The 27242-nt window shown below is 17.3% G+C and overlaps 8 protein-coding genes across 8 annotated transcripts; 5 read left to right on the top strand and 3 right to left on the bottom strand.

The window, feature by feature from the left end:
- Window positions 1-1039: 1039 nt before the first annotated feature.
- Window positions 1040-1934, top strand: PGAL8A_00224200 (conserved Plasmodium protein, unknown function; the record flags this gene model as incomplete). Its single annotated transcript, XM_028670959.1, has 6 exons — window positions 1040-1046; window positions 1156-1202; window positions 1269-1352; window positions 1502-1604; window positions 1675-1771; window positions 1913-1934. 6 exons carry the CDS (start codon window positions 1040-1042, stop codon window positions 1932-1934), a joined length of 360 nt encoding a protein of 119 aa, XP_028527660.1.
- A 1192-nt stretch (window positions 1935-3126) lies between these two features.
- PGAL8A_00224300 (ATP-dependent zinc metalloprotease FTSH, putative) lies at window positions 3127-5232 on the bottom strand (the record flags this gene model as incomplete). Its single annotated transcript, XM_028670960.1, has 1 exon — window positions 3127-5232. The coding sequence occupies one exon, from the start codon at window positions 5230-5232 to the stop codon at window positions 3127-3129; it is 2106 nt and encodes a 701-aa protein (XP_028527661.1).
- Window positions 5233-7705: 2473 nt separating this feature from the next.
- Window positions 7706-8533, top strand: PGAL8A_00224400 (conserved Plasmodium protein, unknown function; the record flags this gene model as incomplete). The annotated part of the gene is made up of 1 exon (XM_028670961.1): window positions 7706-8533. One exon carries the CDS (start codon window positions 7706-7708, stop codon window positions 8531-8533), a length of 828 nt encoding a protein of 275 aa, XP_028527662.1.
- An 832-nt stretch (window positions 8534-9365) lies between these two features.
- On the top strand, window positions 9366-11852 carry PGAL8A_00224500 (conserved Plasmodium protein, unknown function; the record flags this gene model as incomplete). Its single annotated transcript, XM_028670962.1, has 1 exon — window positions 9366-11852. One exon carries the CDS (start codon window positions 9366-9368, stop codon window positions 11850-11852), a length of 2487 nt encoding a protein of 828 aa, XP_028527663.1.
- Window positions 11853-12477: 625 nt separating this feature from the next.
- On the bottom strand, window positions 12478-13509 carry PGAL8A_00224600 (conserved Plasmodium protein, unknown function; the record flags this gene model as incomplete). Its single annotated transcript, XM_028670963.1, has 1 exon — window positions 12478-13509. The coding sequence occupies one exon, from the start codon at window positions 13507-13509 to the stop codon at window positions 12478-12480; it is 1032 nt and encodes a 343-aa protein (XP_028527664.1).
- Window positions 13510-14532: 1023 nt separating this feature from the next.
- On the top strand, window positions 14533-18293 carry PGAL8A_00224700 (tRNA 3'-trailer sequence RNase, putative; the record flags this gene model as incomplete). Its single annotated transcript, XM_028670964.1, has 6 exons — window positions 14533-16280; window positions 16419-16665; window positions 16788-16923; window positions 17139-17213; window positions 17317-17375; window positions 18138-18293. 6 exons carry the CDS (start codon window positions 14533-14535, stop codon window positions 18291-18293), a joined length of 2421 nt encoding a protein of 806 aa, XP_028527665.1.
- A 299-nt stretch (window positions 18294-18592) lies between these two features.
- PGAL8A_00224800 (conserved Plasmodium protein, unknown function) lies at window positions 18593-19112 on the bottom strand (the record flags this gene model as incomplete). The annotated part of the gene is made up of 2 exons (XM_028670966.1): window positions 18593-18803; window positions 19057-19112. 2 exons carry the CDS (start codon window positions 19110-19112, stop codon window positions 18593-18595), a joined length of 267 nt encoding a protein of 88 aa, XP_028527666.1.
- A 3676-nt stretch (window positions 19113-22788) lies between these two features.
- On the top strand, window positions 22789-26946 carry K2 (potassium channel, putative; the record flags this gene model as incomplete). Its single annotated transcript, XM_028670967.1, has 1 exon — window positions 22789-26946. The coding sequence occupies one exon, from the start codon at window positions 22789-22791 to the stop codon at window positions 26944-26946; it is 4158 nt and encodes a 1385-aa protein (XP_028527667.1).
- Window positions 26947-27242: the final 296 nt, after the last annotated feature.

Consider the following 27242-nt stretch of genomic DNA (forward strand, 5'->3'; position numbering starts at 1 on the left):
TTAAAAAAAAAAAAAAAAAAAAAAAAAAAAACTTATATAAAAATATAAAACAAAAACGTAAACAATAAAACATATATAAATTAAATTTTTAAGTTTCTTCTTTTTGGCAAAGATTTTCTTAAAAATATTATTTTATTTTAGTCTTGCATGTTTTTATTCTGAAACTTATCCTGTCATTTTGTTCAATTATGGTTAAAAAAAAAAAAAAGTGAAAAATATAATGCTTATTGGAAAAAAAAAAGCCTTAGTACTCTTTATACATTTTGTGACATTTTCGTTAAATGATATTTACATAATGTATTATTTTTTCTTAAGTAAATTTGAATAATTTTTATAGTTTATTTAAAATGAGGATTCAAAAAAAAAAAAAAAAAAAAAAAAAAAATGTGCTATTTACCTTTATTAATCTTCGACAAATATTACGATATTCTTTTATGGAATGCAATTTTGCTACTTCACAATTTAAGTCTTTTTTATTACTATTTTTCCGCTTAGTTTTTGTTCATTTTTTAAATATTAAAAAGCTAAAAAAAATGACAGGAAAATAACTTCTAAATATGTTTTTCTATAAAGATACTTGCTTATATTAGCTAGTCTCATATATTTATATTTCTTTTTTATTATAAAAAAGAAAATATATACATATATATATGATTAACTTCAAATTTTATTATTTTTTTTCTTTTTTTCAATAGTAAAAAAGAAAGTTTTTTATAGTTTTTTTTAATACATTTTTAGACATTTTTAAATCCTAGATCTTATAAAAATATACTTAAGACAATAATTTTACATAATAAATTATATATTTTATTATTAACAAAAATTTTAATTTCAGAATCAAATATTTTTCTTTTTCTATGAAAAAGTATATTTTATATATATTGTAATTGTTTAAAAACTAATTTTCACTTTTACATAGATGATATATATTTTAGAAAATAGAAATATATTAATGTTTATATATTTTAAGTAGTTAAAATTTAGATATTTATTTTTTTTTTTTAATTTGAATAAAATTTAATATATAAACATAGAAATGATGAATGGTAATTTAAATAAATAAAATTCTTGAATATTATTTTTCTCATTAATATTTAACACACAAAAAAAAAATATAATTTTTTTTTTTTTTTTTTTTCCATTTAATTTATATAGAGAACATTGAATACATAAGAAAGAAAAAATTAATGGAAATATTTGAGGTATTAAAAAAAATATAAAATTATCTATTTCATTTCTTAATGATTAATACTATTCCAATTAAAAAGGGATTATTAGGTTATATTTATTTCAAAAAGCCTAAAAATATTATATTGTCTATTATTAATGAACTAAAAAAATTAGAAAAAGAAGTATAAATAAAAATAAAAAAATAAATAGTACAAAATTTTTAAAGATAAGAAAAAAGGAGAAAATAATAATAAAAATATATTTAATATCTTTTAATTAAGAATATATAATATATATATATATAAACTTTTTTATAAATCTTTATTATTAGAAAAAAATAAAAAATATTTTTAGTAATGATGATATAGAAGCAATGTACGCTTTTCTAAATTTAGAAAACAACAAATATATAACCAAAGATAAGTGCATTTTAGGTATTACATCTTCATTTTAATTTAATTTTTTGCTATCATAACATAATTTAACTTTTTTATATCTTCTAAGGATTAAATCAATTTTTGTTAAATAACAAACAAAGAGAATATATGGAAAAAATAAAAATTGCAGACAACATTAACTTAGAAATATTTACAAAATATGCGTTAGAAAAATTTTTTGATAATAATTTAAATTATAAATATTTTATTAGTATTTTTAATTAATATACATAAGCAATGTTTTAAACTTATACTAAATTTTTTATTAACATTTACTAATTTGTTCGTACTTTATTACTTTTTAGAGAGGAAATTATTAACATTTAAAAAAAAGAATTATAAGACATACATTTAAAGATATAGTAATTATTTAAACTAGAAGAAAAAATTTTACTTTTTGAATTTTTAAAAAAAAAGTTTTCGGTATGTCTTTTTAATATAATATAATAAAACAAAATGTTAAGAATAATTTAAGATATGTTTATACATATATATATATATATATATATACATGAAAATTTCAAAATTTTATTCAATGTGTAGTTATAAAAATACCTAGAAAAAAAAAATTTAATTTTTTTGGATATAGTGTTCTTGTGAAAATAGGGAAGTATTTTATTTATAAAGTGTGTATTTTTATCAAGTAAACTAGTAAATACATATATATACATATATATTTTTATTACTACAATTAAATTTATTTATATTTTAAATCACCATGTAATTTATAATGTAAAATTTCATATTTCAAAAAACACTTATGTATTTTTTTTTTTAATTTTTCTTTGTATATTATACAAAAAAAAAAAAAAATAAAATAAAAAAATTTAAGAATTGAAAAAAAATATTTTTAAAAGTGAAAATAGGAAATAGCAAGTCTTATATGTTTCATTAAAAAAAATAAAAAAGGAACATATTTAATTTATAAGGAAATGATATATTTATTAATTTACATAATTAAAATTGAATAAAAGTAGAACCAGCTAATAAAGAAGTATGTTATAGAAAAATTATTTTAATTATTTTTTTTTTATTAAAAGCTAGATTATATTTAAATAAATTTACTGTCTTCAAAAAAAAAAAAAAAAATAAAATAAAATAAGATAAATTACGAGATATCAAAATAAAAATAATAGAAAAATTAAAAATATAAATAAAAACCAAATAGAGAAATTAAATAAAATCATTGTTATAATATAATAAAGAGCATATATACATATATATATATATATATATATATGAATTTATTAATACAATAAGTTGCAAAAAAAAAAAAATATGCATATAACTTACAAAAATTAAAAATAAATAAAAAAAAAATGTATATAAAATAAAGATTTTAAAATATAGAATAAATTTAATAAAATAATAAAATACGATAATATAAAAAAAAAAAAAAAATTTATATGATGAGGATAATAAAACATAATAAAATTCATAAATAAATAAAAATATATATATATATGTTCTATAATATTATTCATATGAATATACAGGTACTTTTTTTTTTTCATATAAACTAAGAAATTCTATTGTCTTTTAAGTTATACTCTTTTTGCTTCATTTCTCTATTTTTTTTTATTTGATCACATTTTCCTTGCATAGCTAATTTAATTTCTTCGCTTGTTAAGGTTTCATATTCAACTAAAGCTGCAGCAATTCTATGCAATTCATCAATGTGTTGATTTAAAACGTTTTTAGCTCTATTGTAAGAATCTAATAATATTCTCTGAATAGATTTATCTATTTTAATTTTCATTTCTTCACTAATATTTTTTTTATCTTGCAAAAACATAGATATATTTTCTTCATTTATACCAACACCATAATTCATAACAAGAGATTGTGCTATGTGTGTAGCTTTTTGCAAATCGCTAGAGCAACCAGTTGTAACATTATTTTTTCCAAAAATAATTTCTTCGGAGACTAAACCACCCATTAATACATCTATTTCACTTTGTACATCCTTAATTTTCTGACTATATTTATCATTAATTGGAATTTTCCATGTGACTCCTAATGACATTCCTCTCGGCATAATAGTTGCTTTATGAACAGGGTCAGATCCTTTTGTGTAAATATTAACTAAAGTATGACCACCTTCATGATAGGCTGTAATATTTTTTTCTTCTTCATTCAATGGAGATTTTCTTTGAAGTCCTACAACAACTCTATCAAAAGCTTGTTCAATAGAATTCATATCTACTGACTTTTTTCCTTCTACAGAACATTTTATAGCTGCTATATTAAGAATATTATTTAAATCTGCACCAGTCATACCAACTGTTCTCCTAGATAAAACATGTAAATCTACATCATCCGATAATAAAATTTTACTACTATACATTTTTAAAATTTCATATCTTCCTTTTATATCTGGTAATGGAACTACAATAGTTTTATCTAATCTTCCTGGTCTCACTAATGCTTTATCTAAGCTTTGAGGAAAGTTTGTTGCACATATTACAACAATTCCTTCATTTTGTTCAAAACCATCTAATTCTACTAATAATTGGTTAAGAGTCATTCTTACTGCACTATTATCTCTATTGCTCCTTTTTGATCCTACAGCATCTATTTCATCAATAAATACAATACATGGGGCATGTTTCTTGGCAGCTTGAAAAAGCTCTCTAATTCTTCTTGCTCCAACTCCAACAAACATTTCTTCAAACTCTGATCCTGATGCTTGAAGAAATGGAACATTAGCTTCTCCTGCGATAGCTCTCGCAATTAATGTTTTTCCTGTTCCTGGTTCTCCTGATAATAAAATTCCCTTAGGTAATTTAGCACCAATTTTTGTAAATTTCTCTGAATTTTTTAAATAATCAATTATTTCCTCTAATTCTTCTTTTACTTCATCACATCCCTTTACATCTGCAAAGGTCACCTTAACATTTTCTACTGGGATTATTTTTTTATTTACTACTCCTATTCCTTTCTGTACATTTTGTGAAACTCCTTCTAAATATACACTTGCTGCTGCTACTAGTATTAGAAATCCAATTGTTGATTTAAATAAATTCCATAACCCTTTTTTATTTCCTTCTATTACAGATACTTTTAAAGGTTTCTTCGGATCTATTTGCAAACTGTAAACTTCGCTTGAAGGGTTTTTTTTTTTTTCTATATAATCTGTTTTATTTGTTGAATGAGATAAATTATTGTAAGGTTGATCTATATTTAAATTTTTTGAGTCATAATTATTTGAACGTTCATCATTCATTTGATTTATGTTTACTTCTTCAATGTTTCTTCTATTAGACATATTATCACTATTATATTTTATATTATCAAGATTTGTATATTTTAACTTATTTGTATAAACTAATGCTTTTATATATTCTTTTGTAATACTTTCATTTTTTATGTAATTAGTGTTTTCATAGTGCTTTATAACTTCATTTGGGTTATGCACATTTGCTTCTTTATAAAATTGTAATATTAAAAAATTATCATTTGGCTTATAGCGAATTTCTCTTTTTAATCTATCTAGTCTCTCATTTTTTAGTATAGTAAAAAATCTTCTATTATTTAATATATATTTTATTTTTTGGTAATTATTTACATTTAACATATTACTCCTCTTCAAATCCAGTAATATAATATTCCGTAGAAGTATCATTTTTTTAATTTGTTCATCAAGCAAAATTTCGAATTCATATGTATTTATGAATTTTTAAATTTAAAAAAAAAAAAAAATTAGTATTAATATTTCAAGTAATAAAAATATAGTTATATTTTTATTAAAAAAATGATTTTGGTACTTTTATTATTAAAATTTTATTGATAATTTTATTTAAAAAAAAATTTATATTTTTATTTATAAAAATATTATTTATATTTTTATTTAATATAAAGCTTTTATGCTTTTGTAATAAGCATTTTAATTTAGTTCGTAAAATATTATTTATAATTTCATATAATAAATTATATATGTTTTCTTAAAAAAATATTAATCGCATGAATTCTATTAATTAATGTACACATATTTATTTTTTATGAATTATAACATGATATGTTACAATTAAAAAATTATATCATAAATGAAAAAATATTTTAGTATTCATGGAACAAAAAAAAAAAAAAAAAAAAAAAATTCAGATTAATATTTTATAAAATAAAAGATACTTTTTTCAAGAAATGCAAATTGATTTAAGATAGACCATTTTGATTAAAGAAAAAATATTTAAAAACATTTGTTGTAAATAAAAATAAAATTAAATTTTTTTTTTTTTTATTAACAGAAATTCATATATACAAATTACCACAAAATTTTATTTTTAAATGTTTAAGTATTATTATTTAAATATTTTTTAACATTTTATTTTCTTAGTATATTTTTTTTTTTTAATATATTTTATAGGTTATAGATGTTTCATAGGTATTCAAATATAATTTAATAAAATATGTAAAGTACAAATTTTCATTTTAAAAAGAAATTACTGACATTTATAAATATATTTAATGTAAAATTCTCCAATTACTTAATAGTTTTTTATCCTTTTTTTAATTTAACAATTTTTATTTCAATTGTTCCTTTATCATTTAACACTCTCTCTCTCTATCTATATCTATATCTATATATATATATATATATATATGTAATTATTAATTTTATACATATAACAATAAAGCAACTTGAGATCAAATCTTTAAATATAATGAATTTTTTTTAAATAAAATTTTTTAAGAAAACATAAGACAATCAAAAAATAAATTTCAAGAGAACCCTAATTTAAATAATTATATGAATTTTATGTTTATTTTTAAATGGTTCTCTTTCATTTTGTTATTAATTTTGTATTATAGTAAAAAATATCAGTCGAAATTTTATATCATGAAATAAAAACGGATAATGTTAGACTTAATAAAAATAATGTGGGTATGTATATTTAAATGTAAAATGGTTTTTTTGATTTCATTCATTTATTAAAATTCTTTTTTATTCTTATTTGGATTACAGTTATATTTCTAACATTAATTAGAATTGTGCGTATAACTGCTGATTTACATAATACATCCAATTTATAAATAATAAAAATAAATTAAAAGTAGTTAAAAAATATATATATAATAATTTCATACTAAAAAAGAGTGAAGTTTTTTAAACTAGTTTTATTTATTTTGTTATTTTCCTTTTATTCAAACATAAATTACTATTTAATAAATCTCCACTTGGTTTTTTTATTTTTTAAAGAAATAAAGCAAAATTTTTTTTCATATTTCCTATTGTTTAAAAGTTAATATAACTTTTAATTTTTACGTATCAAAATTTAGTAGCGTTTTTCTTTTGTTTTTAATAAAAAAAATAACATAAAAAATATTATTTCTTTTTTAAGTATATATATTACATTAATAATAAACGTATTTTTTATCTATTTAAAATTTTTTTTTTTTTTTTTTTTTTTTATGACACAGAAAAATTTAATTAAATTTTTTTTATAATTTTTACTTAATAAAACTAGTACCTTAGAAAAAATAATTTTTATTAATAAAAGTAATTTAATTAAATAGTTTGAATTTATTGAAAATCTTACAAATCCTTCCAAAAGAAATTATATTTTTTTTTTTTTTTTTTTTTTCATTTTAATTGTTCATTAATTCATACAAACAATTATAAAAAATAGAAGTATTACAAAATTTTCTTTTTATAAATTTTATGAATTATGTATTTTATTTTATTTAATACTTTTTTTTTTGTTGAGGGATTTTATTCTCGTTTTTTTTAGTATATTTTTGTGTGCATGGTATATATTTTAAATATTTAACAATAGTACGAAAAGGTTTTAGCATTTATTAAATTTTTGCAATAATTTTTTACAAGAAACTTTTTTCAACATTACTTTTTCTTTTTCGCTTTTAAAAATTTTATGATTATATATATTTTCTATATTTTTATTTTTTTATTTTATTTTTTATTTTAAAAAATATATATATTTATATAATATTTATGAATAATACTTTATTTTACTTGATTTTATCATGTATTATTATGTTGTATTAATAATGCAAAAAAAATAAGAAAAAATAAAAAAAAAAAAAGGTAAAATTATAAATATATGAAAAGATAAAATAAAAAGATAAAAAATAAGAAAATGTTAAGTAAAAGCGGAAGAAATGTATTATTAAAATGTTTGAAAAGTGATAGAAATAGTGCCTTTAGTAATTTAATAAATATATATGAAGTATGTGGTAATGAAATATTAAGAAAATATAGTACAGGAATTCACAATTTAAGTACTAATATTATCAATCAGAACTCTTATTCTTTCTTAAATAAAAATAATCAAATATTAAAAATAAATTTAAGAAAATGTTTTTCTACATCATCTATTCAATCAAATATCACATCAGGACAAACTACTAAAAATGTATCTTCTGAATGTTCAAAAAATTTATCTATTGTGGATAATTCAAATGTTCTTATATTTTTTGATAAGAATCAGCCCGAAACAATTGGACAAAAGATTTATAGATATTTAGATATAACAGGGTTTTTAACAAGATATAATAATAGAAAAGAATGGATTCTTGATTTAGATCCATATACTAGATTATCTACAGTAATGTTAACTGAATACGAAAGAAAACTAATGATTTTTTTAAAATTTCATGTATATTTATTATTTGGAGCCTGTGTATATTTGTGGTATCATGCTCAAATTCATTTTACAATGAAACCACCTTGCCCTAAACCATATGCTTATGGACATTTAGATGGAAGAAAAAGAGATTTCACATGGCATGGAAAACTTTTTTTTATTTATCCAAAGACTAGATGTAAAGAATGTCGTTGGTTAGATGTTCAATGTAAAAAAGAATGCTTTGAAAAACTGAAACTTGAGGGACATAAATTTATTATTAATAAAGGAGATCCTTTATCAGTGCCTAAAACTGTTTTATATCCATCACATTTTCACTAAAATATTAAAAATAATTTAAAATTTTTTTTTTCTATTTTTTTTTTTTTTTTTTAATTTTTTTTTTTTTTATTTATATTTAATTGCTAATTCTCATATATAACAAGTGGACTTTTAAAATATTAATATTTTAATAATATAAATCTTAACTATTTTATTTAAATATTATTTATACCTTAACACTTCCTAATATTATTATATTCAATTCTTATTTTTATATTATATTAAAACATATTGTTATTATATATACGTATATGTATATTTATTTATTTAAATTTAATTTTTTTTAGTATTCTATTTAATTTTTAACTAGTCTCAGATCAAATATTCACACATTTATGAATGGGAAATATATAAAAAAATTAAATGACAATCTGCCACCTATAATACAGAAGTTTTAAGAATATAGGTTTATATGCATGTATTTTTTTTTTTTTTTTTTTTTTTTTAATTATTCATTTTGTGTTAACTCCTTTTAAGTATAATTCAACTACTTTTATTTTTGGATATTGTAATTTTATTTTTTTTTTTTTTTTTCCAATGTAAATTTTATTTTATTTTTTTTTTAGTAAAAAAAAAAAAAATTGTAATATAAAAGATTTTAGATATTAACTTAGGAATACTTATAATACTTATTTTTTTTTGTTAAATTTAATTTTTCGTAATTATATTTATATGTTTATATGTTTTTAATTATCCATACATTTTAAGAAAAAAAATTGTATGATTTTTATTTGATGTTTTATTTTTTTCTTATTTAATAATAATTCATAGTAAAAATAAAAATTAAAACTCATTTATAAGAAAATTTTTTTTTTGAATAAAATGTATCATTATGGAAATACCGATTGATGTAAACTTTGATGAAAACATAGATTCAAATTTAATTTTTAATGAGTTACATAATATTAAAATTCACAAAAACACATTCAATAAATATGATGTATTATATAATGAATATGACTATGAATTGAGTGAATTAAATAATTATGAAGATATGATTGAAAAAACTTGCTACTGCTTTACATATTTTGAAAATATTGGGAGCAATTTAAAAAAAATTAATGAATTAGATAAAAAGACAAAAGACAAAATTGTAGAAAGTAGTAATTTGACTAATGAAATAATAGATGAAATAAAAAAGTTAAAAAAAGAAAAATATAATATTAAGAAAAAGGAAAATATATATAATATGATTTTACAGAAATACAGTTTAAGTCCCTTATGTATTAATAATTTAATAGACTTAAAAATATCATTAAATATAGAATTTTTTGAATATTTAAAACAGTTTGAATATACTAAAGATAACATAATAAAATTATTAAATGAAGATTCATCAGAAAAATTAACTAAGTTTTATTCCAAATATTATAATAAAATAATGAATGCTGCGTGTAAAAAAATGTGCTCATATATAATAAAAGAAAACAATAATTTTTATAAAAGAACTAATCAAATTATTGATTTATTATTATGCACAGTTTTTGACGAAAAAGAGAAAAGAAGCATAATAATAAAAAATTATATAGAAAAAATTTCTCCAATAACAAAATTGTGTTACAAAATTATTATTGAAAGCATAGAATATTTCAATACATGTATAAGTAATTTTATTCATTTTAGAAAAAAATTGTTAAAAAAAAATTATCAAGATTTAATTTCTAATAACTACAAATCAATAAATAAAAAAAAATTAATAGAAATAGATGTAAAAGATGATTCAATACAAATTTTTAAAAATTTCTTTTCTATTTTTTATTATTTGATAACATTAGAAGATAATTTTTTTAAAATACTTTTCTCATTTAATTTTTATTATACAAACAAAACTGTTTCATATATATCTATAAATTTAGAAAATACTCATAATATTCTATTCAATATAATTGATGTATTACTAATTCCATATAAAAATTTTCTAGATACAAATCTAAATATTTATCCAAAACGTTATGAATCTTGTTATGAATTATTTCAAGTGTTAGATATATTTATTTTTAAATTAAGACAATTTCAAAAAAACTATGAAATAAATAATGTTATAAAAGAAATAATCCAAGAAGATTCCAACAAAAATATTCTTTATAATAGTGATAAAAATAGAAATGGTAGTAGAAACATAATAGAAAATTTAAAAAGTAACAACTCTTTTTTTCAAAGTTATGAATTAACTATAGAAAAAAGTAGTAGTTCCTTTTTATGTGATATTTCTAATAATATAGTAGATGTTGTACAAAAAAAGTTTCAAAATGAAATTATATTAAATAAAAATAAAGAGGAGATAGACTATAAAAATACAATTAATAATAAAATAGGAAACTTCGATGAAAATTCTATAGATAAAAAAAATGAAAATTATGAAAAAAAAGAATTTAATATAATTGATACTGTAGAAAAAGAAGAGTTATATGAAGAAAGAAATAATACTCAGAACGATCACAATTTATTTGAATATAATAAACCTAATGTAGAATGTTCTAATAAAAATATAAATGATGCAAATGATGATGATAGAAGTGCTAAAATAGAGATAAGCTATAAATATGGATTAAATAATAAAATGGATCCATTTGAGAAGTATAATTGTAAATTATTAAATTACACCTTGAACATACAAAAGAAAATAGAAAATGAATTCATTACATTATGGCAACAAAATGTTATAACGTTCTATTTAAGTAAGATAACCAAAAGAGAAGATTCTGATTATTTTAATGATACATTATTTTATATTAAAAAAATTTTCAATTCTCTAAATAATATATATACAATATACAAAAATAGCTCTTTATGTGGAAAAAGTAACGAACAGGATTTTCAGAACGTGCTTGATATCACAATAAACCCATTAATAAATAATTTTTTAAAAAATAAAAATAAAAATATTGAAAGTGATTACATATTTATCATAAATATATTTTCTTTTATACAAGAAAGTATTAAAGATTTTGAAGGTTCCTCTAAATATTGTGAATTACTAACGATAATTATTAATGAAAAATGCGAAAAAATTTTAGAAATAGAGTCTTCTAATTTAATAAATTACTTGAAAATAGATAAAATAGACAAACTAAATGAAAATAATGCTGATGAAGTAAGAATTTTTATTGAAAATTTTTATAAATTCGTTTTTACTGAACATTACGATTTTAATATATTAAATAAAATAGAATCTAATGAACTTAAAAAAAATATTAAGTCATTGATCTTTCATAATATACATAAAGAATATATGAAAATATATGAATTATATAGTGATAAAATGAAATTGGATTATTCTCCTGAACAAATAAAAGGTATTTTTTTGAAAAATTTGTGATAGTGAAATATAATATTGAGAAAGATGTAAAGAGAATGGAAAAATTAAATGAACACTTAAATATTAGTTATATAAATTTTTATCATAATTTATATTAAATTTGAGAAGAAAAAAAAAATAATAAAAAATAAACAAAAGTGAAATAAAATAGAAGCTTAGTGTGTGAACTTGTATTTATCTTTTTTTTTTTTTTTATTTTTTAGTTTAATTGATATAAAAAAATAATACGCGTTTATATATTTCTAATGAAAATTACTCTTTTTAATTTAAACAGATATTATATAAAAAAAAAAAAAAAAAAAAAAATAGTATAAAATTAAATAATTATATTTTTTTAATATAATATTAATGGTAAAAATAAAACAAAACAAATACTTATAATATTCTATGTAATTTTGCTCATATGTTTGCGAAATGAAATGATAAAAATACATAATATTTTCCTTTATAATTTATTTTTTTCATATCTTAAATTATTTTTCTATCTGGTTATGTATCTATTTATATATGTAATTAAATTTGCAATTTTTTCAATGTTTTCATTTTATGTTTAAATATAATCCTTTTTTTTTTTTTTTTTTTTTTTTTTTATTTTCATTAACCTTCTATTATATCCTTTAATTTTTTATTCTTCTTCGTTACTTGAGAATGATTCTTCATTTGATGATGTTTCCAACTTTTTTTCTTTTTTTCTACTTAATAAAAAACCAAGATTTTTAAATACATTTGTATTTGAAGATTGCTTATTCATAATATTTTCATTTTCAGTTTTGTCAGATTTAAAAGAGTCCGGAAAAAATTGAGAAGCTTCATTATCTAATAAGTTTTGCGAATTATCTTCTTTAACATTGTAAGTTTTAGAAAAACAAGAAACTCTTGATTTTATGAAACCTTCTTTAACTGACCAAGCGTATATATTTATTTTTTGTCTTTTAGGTATTTTAGGTTTATTATCAGAATCATAAATTTTCTCCTGTATTTCCTCGTTTATTTTATAAAAAATTGTAGTAGTAGGAGTAGAACAAGTAATACTAACAATTAACAAATTATCATTTTCTTCTATAGTAATTATAGGAGGAAAACAAACAGTACTATATTTTTGCAATTGAAATAATTTAGATAAATGAATTTCTTCAATATTCACAAAATTTAAAAAATGATAATTAGGATAATATTCTTGATGAATTATTTTATCATTGATATTATCACATTCAGGTGGAGCACAAGTTGTATCTGATAATTTTTTTGAGTAATTTAATAGTTCTTGAACATTTATGAATTCAGAATTCTCTTCTAATTTTATTCCTTCTAATCTTTTTTGAGCTAGTAGCCAACTAGTTTCCATTGTATCTTTTATACTTAATAAAAAATAAAATTTGTCTCTATTGCTTAGATTATCAAAAAAATCTTTATTTATTTCATATGTATTTTTTTTATTTTCATTTTCAATGTTTACATTTCTTTCATTTATTTTAATTTCTTTATCATCACATTCTGTATTTGATTCTTTTACTAGTTTTTCAAAGTAATCATTGTATGATACATCTTCTGGTTTTATTATATTCTCCCATTTACTCAAATCATATTTTTCAATTTTTTTTTTTATTGTTAATACTATTTCATAAAAACTTTTTTTCTTTTCATATTCACATTCCATTTATTTTATATTATATTTGAAAAAATAAAATTTTCGTTTTTCTCCCTATTTCTTTTTTTTTTTTTTTTTCGTGTATTGTTTATTTATTCAGAATATATATTCTGTATATCTTTATATTTTCTTTTAGATATATTTTTTTAAATTAAAAAAAAAAAAAATTTGTAGTCTTTTGTGTGATTTTTTGAAAACATTTGAAATTTTTTTTTTTTTTTTTTTCTTTCAAATAAATTAACTATATCACACTTTTTAAAAACAAATACAAAATATATATTTTTTTTTTTTTTTTTTTTTTTTTTTTATAGATCATTCTATCTTTTCATATCTAGTAAATATTCTGCTTTTTCCTTTTTTTTTTTTTTTTTTTGTTGTAGAAGTAAATATATTATTTAAAAGTATAGAAAATTTCCTTTACATATAATTGAATTTTACATTTTTTGTTTGTATGTTTACTTTCTTTTTTAAATCCTTAGAATATATATTAAAGTTGTAATTTTATTTATTTAAATTTGACTTTTTTTAGTTACAATTTAAAATAAATTTATATTTTAGAAGATTAATAACTTGTTATATATTTATTCATTACAAAAATGTAATTTTATTTCTTTAATATTTTTTTTAGAAATATTAAGATAAATATTGTAAATTAAAATATAATAAGGAATTCATTCCCTTTTATATATATATATATATATATTATTTTTAATTTTTTTTAAAATGTTATATATTTTAATTTTTTAAATGTGTTAATTTTTATTTTTATGAAATTCATAAATATTTTACCATTTATAATACTTCATAATTTATAGAATTAATATTTATGAAATGTAAAACATCTCAACCTTGAACAAATTTTTATTTTAAGAAATATATTATTCTTTTTATTTTATAAAATTATTTATATATGAATACTATCAGAAAAAGAAGGCAATTTTTTTAAGTCAAAATATGTTAAAAATTATTAACCTAATAGAATAAAACATATATATATATATTATTGATAGATTTAAAAAAAAAAAAAAAAATATGGAAGTATATATTCAATTAATAGGATGGCATAAATTAGCAATACCATCAAGTTTACGATTATTCGTGAATGGAAATGTTACCCTTTTTAATTGTGGTGAAAATAGTCAAAGATTTCTAAATGAGCATAAATTACACCTAGTGAAAATAAAAAATATATTCTTTACAAAAATTAATCCTGAAACTATTGGAGGTTTAATAGGATTATTATTAACAATAGATAATATATCGGATAATTTGATTAGTATTTATGGACCAAAACCATTAGAAAGAATCATTGACAATTTTACTTCCACTTTTGCAAAATTGAAAAATATTAGAATTAAAGTATATGAAATTTCTAATTATATATCACCAATTATTTTAAAAGGAGACGTAATAATAACCCCAATTATGCTCAATGAAAAGAAAACTCCTCTAAATGCAAATGTAAATGTATCAAATAATATAATTGACCATGTAAATACAAATGAAAATAAAATTATGAAAAAAGATGAATTCGTAGAAAATTATTTGAATAACTTTAAAAAAAGGAAACTGAATGAAAATTATGAAGATGAAGATCAAAATGAAAATGTGGCAAAATATGAAAATAAACATGAAGAAAAAAATGAAAATAAAACTTTAAGTGAAAACGAATATAAAAAAGAAAATAATAATGTAGCATTTAATAGTATTTGTTATTTAATTGAATGTCCTGAAACTTTAGGAAAATTTCATCCAGAAAAAGCTAAAAGTTTAAATATTCCATCTGGAAAATATTATGGTATATTAAAATCAGGAAAATCTATTACAATAAATAATAAAATAATAAAACCTGAAGATGTTTGTGACAAAAATATAGATGGAAGAAAATCATTAATTATTGATTTATTAAATGATGAAGATCTGGACTGTTTAATTAATGAAATCACAAATAAAAAAGATTTTTATTTAAAAAATTTAGAGTACATTTTTCATCTATCCTGTGATAAAATTACCAATTGCAAAAAATATAAGGATTTTTTTTTAAGTTTAAAAAATGTAAAGAATATTAAATGCAATCAGTCTAATAACTCATTAAACGTATGTCCTTTTATTTCCTCTTCTTCCTTAAACAGCTTTCTTTCTACATTATTACCAAATATTTTTTTAAAGTATAAACCTGATACACCCACATATAATTTGTCCTATTTATTTCCAAATGATAAAGAAAAAAAAAATCAAGACATGATAGGAAATTCCTATGAAAATGAAAAAGATGAAATAGAAAATATAAGTATGTGCAAAAATGAAAATATTATACAAAAAAGCACTATTTTAAATAATACAAGTGAATTTTCAAACAAAAAAAGTGAAATAATAGATGAAGAAAATAATTCTTATCTTTTATATAATCCGTTAACAAAATTTGTTTTACACCCTTTTCATAAGATAAACATCTGCACTAATGAGATGTTATCTGATTTATATCCGAATATTTTTAATTCCTCAAAAATATCAAAAGTTTTAAAAGAAAATGAAGACCTAATAAAAACATTTGAAGATTTTAATAAAACAAAATTATCTAATTTTTCTGAAGTACCTTCTTTTTATTTTCTTGGTACTGGATGTTCAATGCCTTCTACTTTTCGTAATGTATCTGGTATAATTTTAAATCTTCAAAAAAATTTTAGTATTGTTTTAGATTTTGGAGAAGGTTCTTTATACCAGCTATATTGGATGAGCAAATCATGGGCTCATTTTTCTGAAATTATTAAATCAATCAAGTAAATTTTATGCTTATATAAATTGATTATTTATTTTTAAATAATATTTTGAATATATATATATATTTTTTTTTTTTTTTTTTTTATATAAAATAAATTTTTATTTTTAATATATATATATATGTATTTTTTTTTTAGGGTTATATTTATTTCACATTCTCATGCAGATCATCATGCAGGTCTTTATTATTTATTATATATAAGGAAGATATTTTTTCCTAATTTAGATTACCCAACAGTATTAATTCCAATAACTTTAAAAAGTTGGATAAATTTATTAAACGAGCTTTTTTTTGATATACCGTTAAAAGTTTTATATAATTCAGAAAATTTAGAAATAAAAGTAAAATGTGAAGAAAATTTTTTAAACCTAAATCTTTTTAAGGTACAGTTAAATATATTATTTAATTCTCCCAATATAATTAAAAGTTACATTCTATGCGTTTTAAAGTAGATTTTATAAAGAGTTAAAAATAATAAAATGATTTAATTCATTTCATTTTTTAGGTTAATCATATTAATGAATCTTATGGTGTAAAAATTGAACACAAAGATATTGGCTCAATTGTATATTCAGCTGATACACGACCATGTAATAACATCAAGAAATTCTCTAAAGGTTGTGATATTTTAATTCATGAAGGTATTAAAAAAAAACTTATTTTCAATTATATTAGTTTTTTATTTAAATAATTATTTTTTAAAAAAGTTCTTAATCAATATAAAAATAAGAACAGTTTAATTAAAAATATACTAATTCAAAATTAAACAAGAAAAAAACAAACTAAAATAATTCTTATATATATATATATATAAATATATCATAAAATAAATTATTTCTTTTTAAAAAATATTCAGCCACATTTGATGATGAATTGTTAAATGAAGCTATTCAAAAAAAGCATTCAACTACACACGAAGCAATGCAAATAAGTAAAATAACACTCCAAATATAAATAATAATAATGAAATACTTAATTTTACTATATATCCTTTATACATTTAAAAATAAATAAATATATAAATTTATATATAGGTTTGGAAGTTAAATGTAAAACATTAATATTAACACATTTTAGCCAAAGATATCCAAAGGTAACAATTTAAAATAAAAAAAAAAAAAAAAATAATAATAATAATAATAATAAAAATGCATAAATTAACAAAAACTAAAATTATTTTAAAATTCATGAGCTTTCAAGAAAATTAAAGTAAAAAAATACAACAAAAAATTTATAATATACATCCTATTTTAAAAAAAGGATAACAAAACCATATATCAAATGTATTTAATAAAATACCTATTAATAATTAAAAAAATGAAACGTAAATATGGTTAATTTAAAAAAGATATGGAATAAACAATGTTAGATATTTAACTGACAAAAAACAAAATAAATTATAAAAAAGATTAAAATCAGACAAATTCTACTAATTTTAAATCATTAAAAAAAATAAGAAAAACAAATTATTATAATAAATAGCATTTTTTATATGTAATTTACGAAGAAAATGAATAAGGAATAATGATAGGAGCTAAATCTTATATCAATTATAATTTTCTATATATCAAAAGAAAAAAAAATAAAAAAAAATTATAATGAAATTTAAGGATAGAAAATAAAGAAATATTTTTAATTTAATAAAGTATAAAAAATTGTTATAAAAAAAATATATGACAAAACTATTAATTTATAATTAAAAAAAAAAAAATAAAATAAGACTAAAGAAAAATAACACAAGAAACATGATCATGTTTTTTTTTTTTTTTTAAAAGAAGAAATAATTAATAAATAAATATTCATTTTTCATAATTATTTTTATTATTTATTTATTTTATTTTTTTTTTTTTTGTAGGTCCCCAAATTAAATAAGCAATCTTCCACTGAATTTAATGAAATTATTAATAAAACAATTTATAGCTTCGATTATATGTGTATTCCTTTAAATTTAATAAATGAACTGCCTTATTATTTTAATATTTTATTAAATTTATTAGAAAAAATATTTTAATTAAAAAAAAAATATATATATAAATGAAAAAAAAAGGTAGAGGCAATGAAAAATGTAAACTGGAAATAGGATAATAAAAATGTAAAACTATATAAAAATAAAAGAAAAAATACAAAATCCGTGAAAAATATATAAAAAGATAAAAAATAATTATTCAGAAGAATACAAAATAAAAATGTAACAAATTGAAATGTAAACTATATATATATATTATTTTTAGGATTGTGTTTAATATATATATGGTTAATATAATAAACGAAAAATTGCTTATGTTAAAAACAAATTAAAAATATTGAATTTTATTTTTTCAAATTAATGTTTTGTTCATGTAATTTTTTCATATCACAAAATTTATTAAATGCTCCATTTGAAGAATATTGATGTTGGTAAGTTTTAAAGTTTCCCCATTTTGTTAAATGAAATGGTTTACTAAACTTTTGAGATTTATATTCTTCTTTTACCAACCATTTACTAACATTCCATCTTGGGGACATATGATATCTCTTTAATCTATATTAATAATTATAATAGCAAAAAAAAAAATAAAAATAAAATAAATTTTCTCTAATATTCAAAGTTAAAAAACATTTTCATGAATATATATTAATGTGAAATTAAATTTATGCATTATAAAATATACAATAAAAGAATAAATTAAAAATATAATACATTGTAATTTATACTTAAAATACATTCAAAACATTATTTTATAAAACAAATTTAAAAAAATAATATATATAAATTTATTAAATTTTTTCTTTACTTATATGTCCATGATGTGTTCCATCTTAATAAATATGATTTGCTTAGATTGAACATTTTAACAATTAATAAATTTAAAAATACATAACAAAAAATTAAAAAATATTAAATTTATTAATATGTTAACACAAATACTATTTTTTTTTTTTTTTTTTTTTTTTTTTTTTGAAAAAGCAAAATTAGATTCCATATAATATAAATTTGTTGTAAATTTATGAAACAATAATGTTTCCAACTAGTAATATGTTATCATTTTACAAATAAAAATATCAATTATTTTAGCAAATCACTAAATGTTTTTATAAATTATAAAAAAAAAGGAGACAAACTTAAAAACTTCTCATCTTTATTATCATAAATGAAAATGTAACATACAAAATAAAGCAAATCCCAAAATTTATTTTTTTAATAATATATATATATTTATATATATATATGAAAAAGGATATATGTATCAATAAAATACCTCAAAAGAATTCATTTTCATTACTATATAAAAAAAATGTTATTTAAATAAATATATTAATATAATCATATTGAATATAGTAAAATAAATATAATTTAAATTATGAATATTAATAGTATTGGTTTACTTTTTTTTATTTTTTTTTTTTTTTTATGTTAAATTATCTTAATACAAAAAATTAATGAAAAAAAAATTTTCATTTAAAATTTTTATTTATATTTACTCACTAAATTTTTTTTTTTTTTTTTTTTTTTTTTTTTTTTTTTTTTTAGTTTTTCATAGTAAAAAAAAAAAAATAAAATAAAATTATCTAACAAAATAATTTTTTTTTGTTAAATATCTTTATTTTTTTCTTAAATTTTTAATATTGTATTTTTATTTTATTATAAAAGTTAATATAAATATAAGTATAGTTACAAATAGCAATTAAATAAATGCACTTTTTAAAATTGTTTTTTCCTTCATGCAAAAAAAAAAAAAAAAAAAATTGCATATATTCAAAGAAATTATTTTCTTTATACTTATTACAACAATTAAAAAATGCACTGCTATATTTATGATTTTTGCTTTAATATGAAATTTTGTTTTTTTACTTACAACAAATTCAAAAAAATATAAAATTAGCAGAATATTTTTTTCTATTATATACGTTATTTATATATTTATCTTATTTATTCGGATTACTATTTTTTTAATTTTCATATCTTTAATAATGAAAAAAGATATTCCTTAATTTTTTTATAGCTAATATGATACTTTTAAATTTTTTATGTATATTGAAACAATTAAACAATATTTTTATAACTTAATTTAGAAATATAAAAATAAAAAATAACATTTCCCAAAATTTATTTTATAAAAATATCTACTCATTTTTATTGGTCCAATTATTTTCCTTTTTTTAATCATAAATTTACGTTCTTCATATTTTTATTATATTTTAATACAACATTAAATTTTAAAGAGAAAAAGAAACCATAAATGAAATACAAAAGAAACTTTATGAAAAAAGAAAAATAATCAGAATCAAATAGATGGAGTACTAAATAAAGACATTTTTTGTTAAAATTTTTTTATATTTTGAATTTTGTTATTAATCGCTTTATGAAAAAGCAAATATTTTTTGGTCGCAAAAAAAAAAAAAAAAAAAAGGAAAAAAGAAAGAATATAAAAACAAAATTTTAAATTAAATGTTAAATAAAATCATAAGATTTATAAATATAAGAATATTTTATAATTTTTTTTTTCTCTCGTAAAAAAATATGTATTTTTTTGCAATCAATACTATGTATATATGAAGAATCTCCTTAAGTTTAAAATCAAAAACTTTTTGCAATTTATGTATATAATTAACATGAAAAAAAAAAAGAATAAATATATAAATTTAATTAAATGTATTATTATACATTTTTTTCTTATATATTAGTATTAATTTTGAACCGAATAAACTATTGATTATCAATTGTTTATACTGCCATAAAAATAAAAAAGTAATGCGAAATTTAAAGAACCTGGAGATATATAAAAATTTATTTGAACTTTATAAGTCTAATTTGAAATGATTCTATATATGTTATCCTTAAATATAATATATAATTTAGCAAAGAATTCTATATCTTTTATTAATGTATATTTTTTTTTTCTTTTTTTTGATACTATTATAATAAAAAGAGAAACATTATATTTAAAAAAAAAAAGTAAGCAACAAAAAAAATCTTTTAGCATACACACAATAATTTTTTGTTACCATTAAGCTTAATATATTATATACTTATTATAAAAAAAAAATATAACTATAAATAAATTCGTTAATAGGATCTAAAATAATTAATTATTAATATTAATGTAAATTAACATTATAAGAAAAATTAAATTTTTAATATATTTTTAAAAAAATAATAGCTTTTATACATGAGACATATATATATATATATATATTAAGATATTTTTCTTATAAAAGTAACTTTAATTTTTCTATTTTAAATTATTATATTTATTATTATCTGAGAGAAAGAGAATTAAATAATATTAATTTTGTAGTGCATAATATACAAAAATTTAGTTATATATTTATTTTTGACATTATTTTCTTTTTATTTTTTATTTTTGTAATGTCTTTTCCTGCAGCTTGTACTTGATTCTTTTATCCTTACTTTTTTCTTTTAGGAAATAAATAAATAAATAAATATATATATATATATAGCTTATTAGGTAGTATTTGATATTTATAAAAATTTATAACTTTCTTTTTTTTGTAAAAGGTTATGAATTGCATATTATTTATTCTATACTTAGTAATTTATTAAATAAATCATATTATATTTATTATAATTCTATTTAATAAAAATAAAAATTTGTTGCAATAAATTATTACTATATTAATATTTTCTTCTTCTTTGTTATCATTTTATATATGGATATTTTTTTTATATAACTATCCTATTTTTATCTAGGGTATTTACTTATGTATATAATTTATAGCTAATAATAATTACATATTTATATTGTATTATTATTTTGTTCAAATTAAAAATTTAATTTTTATAAAATATAAATTTATATTTAAATTAATTTTTTTAATTCTATTAATATATATATATATATATCTTTTTTTTTTTTTTTTTTTTGTATATTTATGTTTTATATTTATCATTTTTGTATTAATTCATACATCTAAAAAAATTGTTTATAAATTCATAAATAGAAAACAACGTCATAAAAAGGGAAACTTAAGATATTTAAAAAAAAAATTAAAAAAAATATAAACAAAATGAATCTATTATTGATTTAGAAATAAAACCTAATCATAAGCATAAAAAAAAAATAATATCTATGTATATATAAAATAAGGACTGTACTAAAAAATATGGTTGTATATAAAAAATAATATAAGCTTATAAATGTATGAAATTATTGTGAAATGACTATTTAAGTAAAAATATAAAATTATATTTAATACATAAAAAAAAATATTTCTAAACTATAAATAAAAATAAATTAAAAAAAATAGATACTAAAAATAAATTAAAAGAAATAGATACTAAAAATAAATTAAAAGAAATAGATACTAAAAATAAATTAAAAAAAATAGATACTAAAAATAAATTAAATGAAATAGATACTAAAAATAAATTAAAAAAAATAGATACTAAAAATAAATTAAAAAAAATATATATTTTTATATACTTAAAATTTTTTTTTTTTTTTTTTTTATTCCTAAATAGAATTGCTCTTTTCTTTAAAATGTATATATTTAAATAAGACAAAATGAAAAATGGTTTATTTTCTTTAAAAGACTTATTTTTTTTAGTGAAAAGTATTTTTAAATATTTTCTTATTTTTCTTAATGGACTATATTTAATAAAATTGCTAAAAAGTTCTAAAGAGAATATCAATTTTACAAATGGGATAACATGTTTAATAATAGGTTTTATAATAAAAATAGTATTAATAGCAATAAACTGTATTTATTTCATGAATATATACCAGTTAAAAAAGATTAAAAAAAGGAATTTTTTAAATTTATTTAATTTTACTAAAATAAGTAGGAATATTAATTCGATAACTATAGAATATGATGACTTCGAATATAAAAAATTGATTAAGAAATTTTTTTTTAAGAAAATTTTTTATTCCATAAAAAAAAAACACAAAATAGTAGAGTTATATATGCTTAAAATATATAATAGCACATTTAATTATTATTTTTGCAATATAAAAGATACATTGTATACAATAATATGGTTCATTAGTTTATATTTTTGGAGAAGAAATTCATATGATATTATGTGGAACTTCAATAAAATACCTCCATATATATTTAACATTTTATTTATTCTTTTATCAACATCCTATGTTGATTTAATTATAATTATACTGAGTTATAACAAATCTAAATATTCCGTGATGAAATCTAAATTACTGATAGATGTATTTTTTAGTGCTCCAAGTGCTTTTTTTTTTTCTAAACATTTTTTTTTTTTTGAGAATCAAATAGATATTTATTTTATGATGGGATTTTTGAGAAATGTTAAAATATTTTTAAATGTATCATATGTTAGAATTGAACATAATTCTATTTTAACAAATACAGAAATTAAAATTATTAGAATCGTTTTAGGAGTTCTATTATTATGTAATGCATTTGCTTCTACCATTTATACTATTCAAGCCATTCATCCTTATAATTTGAAAAATGGCAATTTTAATTATTTTCTTAATAGCTATTTAGATTATTTCTATTTCTCCATAATATCTATATCGACAGTGGGATATGGAGATATTTTTCCGAATAATAAATTAAGTAAAGTGGTTTGCATTTTTTTTATATTTTGGACGTTTATTTGGGTTCCTATACAATTTAATGATTTAATCATTTCAATTTTTTCAAAAAAAAAATCTTATGGAAAAATTAGTTTGAACAACCAAAAATTTATTCTATTAATTGGTGATATTGAGCCACAACAGTTAAATGTTTTTCTTTTTGAATCCTTTGCTTATGGAAACAAATTAAAATTTCATTTATTAACTAGTTATCCTATAAATTTCTATAAAGATCAGATAAAACTTGCTGATTACTTTTGCATACCTTTATATATTCAGAATTCAGATTTAAATGAAAAAGAAAATACTAATTTATTATCTACTATTAATGCTCACAATGCTTATTATTTGTTTCTTTTTTCCAGTAAATTGTATAATAGTCAGTATAACGTAGATACCAAATCTTTCGCGAGATTATTAATTTTGAAAAAGTTTTTATTAGGAAAAAAAAATGCAGTAATTGAATTAAGAAATAATTGTATGTCAAATATTATTAAATCTATTGGATATGAAAATTTTGTTATTGTTAATTTAAAATATTCTTTAATTGTAAAAAATATTAAATATCCTGGATTTATAACTTTAATTTTAAATTTGTTTACTGCATATAATTTTGATATATATTCATACAAAATAGACAATCTGAATTATTTTCCATCATTAAAATATAAATACGAATTCACTAGAGGATCTAGAACCAAAATTTTTTCATTTTCTGTTCATAAAAATATGGTTGGATTAAAATATGATAAATTATTTTATAAGTTATACGAATCGCTTGGTATTATATTACTGGGAATTGAAACTGACAATCCTATTTCTTTTAAAAGTAAATATAGAAAAAAAAGCTTTTTCATAGATAATTTATTTAAGATAATTAAAAAAAAAAAAAAAAACAGTTTTAAATTTATACATCTGCATTTATTGAAAAAGTATATTCAACCATTTAATTACATGAATAAAGAAAATCAACAAAATAATAACAATCAAAGTAACAGTAATAATAATAACATGAAAAATATAAACAAAAAAAAATCTACAATTGAAAAATGCAACTTACCTCTTACAAAAGATGCTAATATTTCAAAACAAAAAATGTTCATTGGCTATAATGATAATGTTAGAAACTATGAATATTCATCTAATAATGAAAGCTCTTCTAAAAAGTATGAAAATGTGGTCAATGATAATAGTCTTACTCATAATAACAATTTCTCTATAAAAAACAGCTATTCTAATAATAACACAAATCTTTCTAATGTATGTATAAATATCATTAATAATAGTTCGCATAATAATTTAAAGAAAACATATCAAAAAAAAGGAGGAAAATACTTTGAAAATACAGAACAATGTGATTATAAATTATGCAATAGAAAAAAAAGTAGTTTATCTACAGATCAAAATAATAAAAACAAAAGCAGCAGGAAACTAAAATGTTATTTAAATCTTTTAGGAAAAAGTTACTTCATGAAAAAGAGTGATAAATGTATTGTTATTGCAGATTCTAGGAAAGTCATAAAATATTTATCTAAAGCAAAGGATTTATTTTGGCTATTTGAAATTAAAAGTAAAAAAAAAAATAAAATATCTTATGATTTAAAATCAATTATAAAAACTAAACAAAGTTTTAATAAATACTTTACTAAGGATATAAAGAAAAATATGGCTACTAAATCTTTAGAAAAAAAAATAGGAATTAAAGAATATGAAAATATAATAGCAATAAATTATCATGAATTATTTAATAATTACAGAATTTCTAAATTTTTCACAAAAAAAAGTTATGATTATAAAAAAAAATGTAAATTGCTTTTATTTGAAGACAGAAAGAAAAATGAAGAAAAAAACTTGAAACTACTACATAGTATCAATAAATATGAAAAAGATAATAGTGATTGCGATTATAACACAACTTATGACAATGATATATTCAATTGTATAAATTATTCAAATTTAATAGCTTATGAATGTGATAATACAGATAAAAATGTAAAAAAAAAAAATAATTTGTATGATGGCTATAATTTTGAAAATAAAACTAAGAAAAAAAAAAAAGAAAAAAGTTTTAGAACTAATAATGATACTGAAATATTACATACATCTTACACACAATTAAGTCAAAACGAAACTAATTACTTTAACCATAAAAGAAAATTAAAAAAGAAAAGTTATTTAAATAAATATTGCAACTTTAAAGAAGTAGAAAATTTTAAAGAAAGCAACAAAAAAAAATTTGATTATACATTAAAAAATCCAGTAGTCTATTCCTATGCGGAAGCATACGAAAAATATTTTCAAAAAAATAATAATAAGTTATTATTAATAATCAACTGCACATCAAATATAATACATTTAATTAAAATGATAAATAATAAATACAAATATAATATTATTATGTTAACTGATGAAATGCCTCCAATTAATATTTTTGATTTATATAAATATAATGTTGTTTTTATAAAATTTAAGTATTTAGATGATTATAATTTAATAAATGCAGGTTTGATACAAGCAAATTACATATTAATTTTTCCAACTAAAATTAATGACATAAATGATATAAATGAAATAGATATGAACACAATAATATTAACAAGAAAAGTCACACAGCTATTGAAAAAAATAAAAAAAACACACTATATAAATAATATAATTACAGAATTAATTAACCCCTCAAATATCATTTTTCTTGAAGAAAATAAAATGATAAAATTAATAGATAAAAAATCTCCTTATTGTGATTTTTTCCCATATGTAAATTCGTCACAATTTTATTCTAGTAATATTATTTGTGAAACCATGTTATATAATTTTATGACTCATCACAAAAGTTTCTCTAAATTTTCAGTGTGTAATGATACATTGGAAAGTTTAATAAAATACATAAGTATTATATATATATGTGATTTGAATAAGTATTTTGATTTTTCCTTTAAAAGAATAAAAACTTTTCGTGATATCTTTTATTTTTTATCAAAAAGAAATATTACTATTATTGGCTTATATAGAAGAGGAGATAAAAATATTCCCTTTTATATATATACAAAGCCTAATGAAAATTGTCTATTAAGATTTGATGATATAATTTACGTTTTATAAAATGTGATTTTTTTTTACTTTTTTTTTTTTTTTTTTTTAAATATATATTATGTCTATATATTAAAATTTTTATTAAATTATTCTTTATATAATTCATTTAAAAATAACATTTTATAAAAATATATTTTTAAAAATACAAGATATTTATTTTATTTTATTTTTTTTTTTTTTTTCTTTCGCTATTTCTGTTAATATAATTTATCTTATTAAACTTTTAAAAGAAAAAAAAAAGTATCTTCAAATAAATTTTTTTTTTTTTTTTTTTTTTAATGTAGAAATACTACATAATATATTTA

Source organism: Plasmodium gallinaceum (assembly GCF_900005855.1).
Source record: "Plasmodium gallinaceum strain 8A genome assembly, contig: PGAL8A_v1_76, whole genome shotgun sequence".
NCBI classification, from domain to species: Eukaryota; Apicomplexa; class Aconoidasida; order Haemosporida; family Plasmodiidae; genus Plasmodium; species Plasmodium gallinaceum.